The 9701-nt window shown below is 41.1% G+C and overlaps 1 protein-coding gene across 1 annotated transcript in view; it reads right to left on the minus strand.

Moving 5' to 3' along the window:
• Window positions 1-1007: 1007 nt before the first annotated feature.
• The window catches only part of LOC111665501 (ferric reductase 1), a gene marked incomplete at its 3' end in the record, with an annotated part of 16079 nt that continues 7385 nt past the window's right edge, over window positions 1008-9701 (minus strand). Inside the window, exons 13-19 of the mRNA XM_087177763.1 lie at window positions 9387-9500; window positions 8508-8623; window positions 7993-8079; window positions 3385-3482; window positions 3202-3260; window positions 1638-1769; window positions 1008-1075 (exon numbers count right to left, since the gene is read on the minus strand). Coding sequence (XP_087033889.1) covers window positions 1008-1075; window positions 1638-1769; window positions 3202-3260; window positions 3385-3482; window positions 7993-8079; window positions 8508-8623; window positions 9387-9500 — 674 coding nt within the window. The remainder of the gene's footprint in view (window positions 1076-1637; window positions 1770-3201; window positions 3261-3384; window positions 3483-7992; window positions 8080-8507; window positions 8624-9386; window positions 9501-9701) is intronic.

Here is a 9701-nt window from a genome sequence, read left to right on the forward strand (position 1 = left end):
ATAGTATAGTAAGGCATCCAAAACGCCATAAAAACGTCATAGTATAGTAAGGCATCAAAAACGTCATAAAAACGTCATAAAAACGTCATAGTATAGTAAGGCATCAAAAACGTCATAAAAACGTCATAGTATAGTAAGGCATCCAAAACGCCATAAAAACGTCATAGTATAGTAAGGCATCAAAAACGTCGTAAAAACGTCATAGTATAGGTAAGTCATAAAAACGTCAAAAAACGTCACAGCATAGTGAGGTATCAAAAACATAAAAATGTCATAGTTTAGTTAGGCATCAAAAATATCAGAAAAACGTCATAGTATAGGTAAGGTATTAAAAACGTCATAGTACAGTAGGGTATCAAAACTGTCATTAAGGCGTCATAGTTTAGTGAAGAAATCAAAATTATTATAAATGTCATAGTATAGTAAGGCATCAAAAATATCAGAAAAATGTCAGAAATTAAACTCATACATTGATATATCCACTATTTCATGTGTATTCCGTCAACCTGCTTGTTAGCGTACAGGAGACAAAAGCCAGGGTCAGCTTGCTAGTTAACGCTAGCTACCACGGTTAAATAACGAGTTGATATTTCCCTGGTTACGTCAGATTCCAGTGTGATATTCTCACATGACGTGAGCCTTCAGATAGCCCCCCGCCCTTTCAGTCAATCAAATGCTAGCACGCCTAAATCAATTGTCTTTGACTAGTAGCCTGTTGGACAGAACATTGGAAAGATTTACTATGACTTCAAACACAGTGTGAACGAGTTCACTTAAATATTGATAGTATTCTGTCCTCCCAAATATTGGTAAGGACATGCCCCTACCATTCATATGCAAACCTATGTCCTTGATAGTAAGTCATAGTGTAGTAGGTCATAGTATATTAATTCATATTGTATTAAGTCATAGTATAATAAGCCATATTATAGTAAGTCATCCTATAGTCAGTGAGGTGTGCATGTATAATATATATATATATATGACTAAAGCTCAGCAGGTCTCACCTCTTCACGATGCCACTTCTCAAACTGAGAAAACAGAATATTCTCTGTGTCGTCACTGCTGCTGTTTTCTGTGGAGGGAGTCAGATATGTTTGTTAAGTAGAGAGTAGAGACACATCATGGTATAGACGGTTCTGCAGTGTCGAAATCCTGAACATCACTGACAGAACACAGCCCTCACTCTTCTCCTCCTCCCCAGTCCGTTTCAGGTCTTTCATTAAAAGACAAATACAGATGGGTGACATTTCCAAGCTATTTAGTATTCACACTCACTCCCACATGAATACACCTACCTCTCTCTCTCTCACACACACACACACACACACACACAAACAAACAGAATAATCATAATTATTTTTTGGTTTTAGTCGTAATGTGCTGGAACACAACAGATTGCGTTGCTACTGCAGCAGCAGCAGCACTCACTGCTAATTGAAACCAACAGGCAATAACCAGCTGTTTACTCCAGGCATTAAAAACTAATCCACAGCAGCAGGAGAGAACATTAAAGTGTGTGTGGAGGAGTCCACTAGTGGTATGGCTGCATATGTTGAGGTGATGAATGAACTGATGTGTTAACTAAATCTTAGATCAACTCTGTCATACAGTAACACTGGGTCAGACTGTAGTACCTCTTCTTCTGTGGATCAGCAGCAGCAGCTCTGCCAGCAGGATCCACAGCAGCCAGGCAGTCAGCCCTGAGGGAGACCAGGGACTGGGTAACAGCAGCGCCTGCTGAGCAGCACCCAGGAACACACACACCGCTGGGGGGAGAGAGGACCAGTCAACCACGTACTTCCTGTCTGATCTAATCCACAGTATGAACTGTGTCCTTAAACTTTATTCTACAGGTGATGATGAACCTGAGTGCAGTAAAGTTGAAGGTCTGACCTGACAAAATGCATTAGGATATTTTTTAGGATGGAAAATGTTTGAACTGTTGAATTGAATTACTGTTATGTCATCTAAAATAAAGTTTTCATAAATGCACTGTATTGTGTTTATTAGTGAACAAGACACATTAAAGTTTACTCAATATTATATATAAAAGTGATAGTTGAGGTCATTACTGATCCAGTCGGTGTTTAACCTGCAGTAGATTTAGAGAAGCAGCAGGAGCTGAGTGATGAGCTGCAGAGAAAAAAATGTTTTACACACTTAAATATCCAGAGAAGAAGAACTAATATCAGCTGAAGTGTCCCTTCACTTTCAATATTCTCACCTCTTTATCTTCAGTCAAACAGCACTTTATTTTGGAACCGTTTCTTTCAACCGTTGAACGACCGTATTCCTACACACAAGTGCAACTAACATCATTCCACAGGTTTAAATATGGTGCGACTTCCTGTCTAGAGAATAACTGTTCATGCTTCAGATGATTTGGTTTCTGTACACAGAATACAAGACAGTAGATTTTATGTAGATGGTTTATGTTAGACGGTTCATCTCGAGGGGTTTATCCTAAAGACTAAACTACAGGTATATATACACATGACTACAGCGACTCACTCTGACCAGCTGTTTGAGTCAGACAGAGCTAAGCGTGGGTGTGCTTGTGCGTAGGAATACAGTAGTCCAACAAGTTGAAAAATTGTTCCAAAGGAAAGATGTGTTTGATGGCAGATAAAGAGGTAAAAATATTCAAAATAAAATGACATTTATATCATACATTATTTTTTCCTGTTTGTATTTTTAAAGTGTGTAAAACGTTTCTCTGCAGCTCATCTCTCAGCTGTGTCCCGGTGCTCCTGCTGCTTCTCTAAATCTACTGCAGATCAAACACTGACTGTGGATCACAACCTCACACCACCCCATCTACCACCTTCAATGAATGACTTCAATAATTTGATCTTACTGCTGATTTAATTAAAATTGTTTCTTACTTTATCAGCATTTCAGTCACTTTCACTCAAACAAACTAGTTTCTCCATAAACAATGAACTTACTTCAGTAAAGTCTCATCAGTGTTAGTGTGACTCTGATTTAGATCTAACTGTGAAGAATTCATTTTGACACAATCAGTGTATGAGCAGTCTGATGTAAGTCTACAGTGTGAGGTTCTGCTGGGACACTGGGATTATGTGTATTGAGAACAACTGAATTTTGCTCTGGTCACTTCATGGATATATAAACACGTCTTCGAGTCATGGTCCACACTGTGAGCAGTAGCAGCAGAAACACTGATCGTCGTCTTACTGGAGAGTATCTGTGCAGCTGTGCCGGCTCCAGAGTGCAGCCAGCTGAAGATGATCCTCCTGCAGTGAAGAGACAGGACCTGGATCAGTTCACATGGATGGGTTTTCTCACAGATCAAATCCACTTACTGGAGACAGTGATGAGCGAGTCAGGGAGTTATTAAAATCCGGTCTGAGGTCTTACCTGGGGGACTCTGGCACCGGTCTGAGAACCGCCATAATTGGCTGGATGACACACAGAGCCATGACAGCGCAGCCTATGTAAGGGTGAGAGCTGGCACCCTGAGAGAGGAGGAAGCAGAGAGGAAGAGGAGCAGTGAATGATTTCAGTCTTCATCAATCGCCTCTATCAGGTGATCCTGAGACAGGTTGTTAACGAGCCGACAGGTGATCAGATAATTTGGTCAAACTGACACTGAACAGCTGATGATGCTGATAATCCCTCATCAGTTACAGTAAATACAGGAGGTCAGTGATCTGAAAACTGATGTTTACACACAACAGACCAACAATAAACTGATTCAGCAGGTTTCAATAGTTTGACTGTGTTTAAAGGGACAGACTGTGATTCAAGTCATTCATTCAATTAAAACAATTCAATGCATCTTCTTACTCATTTATGTTTTCCTGCTGGTTCTCTGTGTTTCAGTGTGTTATTGTTATTATATTACTATATCATTATTCCCATCAGCAGCAGCAGTGTCATTATATTCATCATTATTTTCATCATTTTATCAGCTGTTCCTCCACTGAGGTAACTAAAGCTCACCAGGTTTAACATCCTCTTTAATAACAAGCAGCAGAAAGAAAATATGCAAGTAAAATATAGAGATTTCATAACTGGCATGACATGGAAATACATGGATGTAATAATACCTGTGTGTATATATATCTATATATATATATATATATCTATATATATATATGTGCAGTTTTCCATTAACCTGCTTAATATGTCACTTGATGTAGTGAACTAAGATGGAAACATGGGAATTAAAATAAATGTCTACACTCTCATGAGACTGATTTTCAGAGAGGCAGACTGCTGGAAATCTGTCCTCATGTTTAATTGGAAAGAGATCACTTAATGGAAACAGACCATTCACTATTGTGTTTTGCATCAGAGTGAGTGACGTCAGTGAATCTGCCTCAGTAAAAACTCCTGTGGTCACAAACACTTAACTCTGCAGGCAGACAGCGAGCACAGAACATCAGTCTGTCAGAAAAATCCTGATGTTTAAAGTCAATGTCTGAGCACCAGAAAACACTGACGTGGTTCTCCCTCACTCTGCCACGCTGACTCTCCTGAGACTGAGGTAGATGATACAAGTGATGTAAGTAGACACAGTGTCTACACACACAAACTTATATCATAAGTCTGTATTAAAGTGAGAGAGAGCAAACAGCTGAACTACATTCCTCTGCCTCCAGTAACATGTAATTGTAATTCAACAGTAATTCATGATTCACAGGTGGCGGACTGAGTCGGTGCGTCCAGATGTTGTCACGGGGAAACACAGACACCTACAGGCCACTTGATATTAAAATTAGATTTAATGTGTTCATTGCTGCTGGGAATTTTTGTTTTTACAGAATAACAGTTATAATAATAATGATAATAATAATTAGTGGGGAAATACCAGGACTTGAATGAAGAGTGAGACGGAGTGAAATCATTCAGAAAGTGTTTTATTGTGTGACATGTTGTGATGTTGCAGCCTAAAAGACATAGTCTGTCCTGTCTCTGAGCTCTGCAGCAGCTGCTTCCACCTGATATAGACAGGTGTGGTTCTATATGACCTGATATAGACAGCTGACTTTACCACAGGTGGACTCCAGTCAAGGTATACAGTAGAAACACCTCAGATGGAGGAACCTGAAGTGTCGTAGTAAAGTGTCTGAATACTTCTGTCAATGTGAGTTTTAAGTTTTTAATAGTATTAAAGTATTAAATAGTATTTGCTAAATGTCTTCACGTTGTCACTGTGGTCTATTGAGTGCAGACTGAAGAGGGGAAAATATTATCTCTTATGTTAACAGGCTGCAACACACCAACATGTAAAATCATCAGGGGTCTGAAGACTTTCTGAATGCTCTGTACATGAACTGTCATGTGATCATCTGAGCTCTTCTCTATAATCACAAATTAAGACTCTTGATCTTTTTCTTCACTTTCAGTGATGAGGTCTTTTACTCCTGAAGCTGAGCTCAGACTGGAGGAGGTTTGGTCTGATTTAATCCTGTCTCAGCCCCCCCCCCCCCGGGAATCTGGTCCTGGACCTGGTTCAGTTCTGATGTTCAGCCCAGATTATCTGGTGATGTGATAATCTCCTCACAGACTCATGGAGGCCGTCCTGATTAATATTAAACATGTGATATTTAGGAGTTCAAACCAGGACTCGTCTCTGACTTGACTCTTAGTATCATTCTTAACTCTAATTCTTACAAGTTTATTAAATGCAGGCTCATATTTCTCATCATTTAAATCTAAATTTCTTCCACTGATACCAAATGTAAAAGGCTGAACGTCTGGAATATTTCCATTTGATGATTGAAGCCATAAAAAAAAAAAAAAAAAAAAAAAAAAAACACGTTTTGAATTTAAACTTCTTATAAAATGGAAAAACATTCATTTATAAATGTGAAGAACCACCTTCTCTCTCTGAGGAAAACTGAGTTGAATAAACTGGACGAAGAGGAAAGTAAAGTGAAGTATTAAATGATTGTCCCTGTAATGTTATTTTAATCTGACCTAATGGTTTATTTCATTTTATTTAGCTTTATTATATTTTGGTTCCCATTGCACCAAACTGTTCAAAGCTCTTAAAGTTTGAAAAACTGTGGACGGCCTTTTCCTGATGTACGTTGTGTAAATATAAACTGCTGCCCTACAATAAAGAATTTAAACATGTGAAGAACCTTAATTGAAATCTTAAGTGGATTTTTAAGAGTTTAGCAGGTGAATCTTTGCCTTGGTGTCTGTGTTGACACGTAGCAGTCAGACGTGTTGGACTTCATATCTGAACACTTCTTCTTTAAAGCTCAAACTTGATTTGAACTCTTTGAGCCTGACTCAGATTCTCCAGCCTGTGCTGCTGTTCCTGTCTCCACCTGCAGCAGCTCCACGTCCAACAGACTCATTATGTCTGAGCAGGTGGAGGAAGCTGCAGGTAGAGTAAGCTGCAGGTGGAGGAAGCTGCAGGTAGAGGAAGCTGCAGGTGGAGGAAGCTGCAGGTAGAGTGTTCAGAGGTACAGTCCTGACATCTAAAGCTTCTGTGGTGAGTCAGGATTCAACAGTGTGTGAATAATACTGGTGAGTCACACAAACACACAGTTAGCTACAGTGTTTAGACGATTCACAGCAGAAGAAGAAAATACAGGAAGAGAAAGTTTGACTTACTGAAGAAAAGATCAAAGATAATAATCATATCAATCACACACACACACACACACACACACACACACACACACACACACACACACACACCCGTCTGCTAGTCTCTGGTTCTGGTCTCAGACTCCTCCTCTGAGTCTGGGTCTGACTGAGGCTCAAACATGTGGCTGAGTCTCTCTGATGATTTCTCCTCTCACCATCTTGATGCTCTCTGCTCTTTCACCTGTCCACCTGGAGCCAGCAGGTGGTGGGCGGGGCTGATCCAGATTTCTCAACCAGGAAGTGAGAGGAGACGAGCTTCAGACCCAGTTTAATGTGTGAAACATGTTGAACTAAATATGAATCAGAGGATTTCACAGAGTTAAAACACGTCTGGAGGAACTTGAACATGCTGTGATACTGAACTAAGATGACTCATGTTTAACACGTGTTAACCACAACATGTCAGCATTGTCAATGTGAGCATGTAGCATTTAGCTCAAAGCACTAGCTCACAGAGAAGTGCATCATTTGGAAATAAACATTTAGAGCTGAAACTACACAGGGTCAAATCAGCCACTGTGCTGCCCCCTGCTGGAAGCAGCTCCCAATGGATCCAATCATCTCTGCCCAACCGAAGATAAAAACTGCCTTCATTTAATCTTTTAATCCGGCACTTCAATTAGATATAATCTGCTTTACACTGTTTTATACTGTTTCCTCATTAATCTCCTCACTTCTATGTTATGCTTCTTTTGTTTGTGTTAAGCACATTCAGTCCTCTGAGTTTGAGGCTATACAGATGAATCTGTCTCATCCTGCTGTGTCTCTAAAAGAACAAATAAGGTGTTTATCTAATGTCACACACACAGACTCAAACAGTGGAGACCGTCAGCATGTCGTTCACTGGCTGGAAAATCATGTGTGAATGCACCATTACAGCCATACCAATGTACAGCCTGTAAAGCTTGTCCTGGGGGGGGGGGGGTCTTTAAAATGAAAAGGGCTCAGCCTCTTTCAAAGATAAACATACAGAGAAATATGAGGAGCTGCTGGATAACCACATTTTAGAGAGCAAAGCCGACATGTTGCTCTGAGAGACGCTCCACAGGAAACAGAGAAGAGTCTCTTTATCCCAGCAGGAGAATCTGCTGCTGCAAAGTTTCTACAAGTACACACACGTACACACACACACACACACACACACACACACACACACACACACACACACACAGTCTGATCCATCAACACAAGAACAGGCCGTGACAACACAATGAGTTGTTGTTGTTGTGGGACTGACTCAAACACACAGCACCAGCTTCAGAGCCGGTGAGACAGATGGAGGGACAGGTGGACGAGCATGGAGGGGGTACACACACACACACACACACACACACACACACACACACACACACTTACCTCGCTCCATCCCCTCCTGTATATGAAAGGCAGCGTGAAGGCCACACTAGTTAGGACCACAGCCAAGAGCATCATGGTCCGATGGATCTGCGGAGAGGAGGAGAGGGGGAGGGGCCTGATGAAGACTGGATCACTGGTGTCGTACTTCCAGGCCTGGGATTCAAACCCAGATCCATGTGATCATGACACTACACTACAGAGCCTGCTTCACTACATGCATTATAATAGCTCAGCTAATAGTTCTTCTTCTACAATAAGTGTATTACCAATATTATTATGATTAGTGCTATTTTTATTTACAACAACAACAATTATAATACTTATTGTTGTTGTTTAGGCGTGATATTACAAAGCTGTGACAGGCCGGACACATCTGGAAACACTGTGGTTCGAACCAACGTTGGTCACCATGGAAACTGACCCCAGAGCAGCGAACTCAGAACCTGATTATTAAACTCATGGATTATTCAGTCAGTGAAATGTCTCAGAGGACGGAGACGTGTCGGTGTTCTCACCTGAAACCAGAGTCTTTGTCCCAGCACGGTGGTGTCAGGCCAGCAGTGTTTGTAGTGGCGAGCGACGAAGACGGCCGTGTTCACCGTCCACATCCAGACAGTCAGCATCAGCACACCTGCACACACAGCACAGGTGCTGGAGGAGTCTGTATCCATCCCTGGTCAGAACTGACGGGTTCAGATTTACTCTCACAGACACAGATGTAGATACGTAATGAGACGTGTTAGCGACCTCAGTGTGAGACAGTCTCATGACGCTCTGTGTGCAAACATAGAGTAATATATTACACCCGCTTGCTCTCACAGATGTTCACTTCCTGCCTGGAGTGATCATGTGTTTGTCCAGAGTGAAACCCAAACTCAACTCAGCTGTTTCACCTGAGATCCTGCTAAACAACATGCTGACAACATGAGGTGGGTCACAGCTGAGACCGGGGTCCAACAAACACTGTGGCCTGATACTTAAAACTAAAAACATGTGACCCTGAAACAGTCATTAAATATAAAATAAAATCTTATGAACGAAGCCTCTGAATGAGGAGTGCTTGTTACTTCATTTACCTGATACTGCAATTAAATTAATTAAATTACGTTTATTAAGTTGAGCTTGAAAGTTCATCCTTGATCTGAGAAGCAGCAGCATGACCAATGAGTAAATGGATGAATGGATGAATAAGCATTTCATCCCCGCTACAGTTTAAGCTCTGCAGTATGTGTTGCTGTTTGTTGTGTGGTTTGTCAGCGTGGCAACGCAGCCTTCATCTTTACATCTATAGAGTCCAACACATGATCATATATATATATATATATATGATATATATGATATAATGTCCACAGACTACACAGGAACCATATGTAAGAAGGAGTTTGTAAACCCACCATGGACCTTGATGAGGAGCGGGGAGCGGGAGCCAATCAGATCCTCTGGACGTCCAGTGATCACCTTCTGATCGGTGGAGATGAGCGGCTGATGGTGGTGTCTGTGGATCAGACCTGAGGACAGAGTTTACAGCAGATTACACCTCTGTTCCAGCTGAAGAGGAAGTAACGTGAGCTATTCTCAGTGATGTGACTCAGTGGAAACACTCACCACCTGAGCACTGAACCTCACACTTCAAAGTGTTTCCATGACAACAACAGAACACAGCAGAACACAAGGAGTCACACTATGTGTGTGTGTGTGTGTGTGTGTGT

The sequence above is a fragment of the Seriola lalandi genome, unplaced genomic scaffold (genome assembly GCF_002814215.2).
Source record: "Seriola lalandi dorsalis isolate HSWRI2012SDOR001 ecotype SW California unplaced genomic scaffold, Sedor1 jcf7180002054648, whole genome shotgun sequence".
NCBI classification, from domain to species: Eukaryota; Metazoa; Chordata; class Actinopteri; order Carangiformes; family Carangidae; genus Seriola; species Seriola lalandi.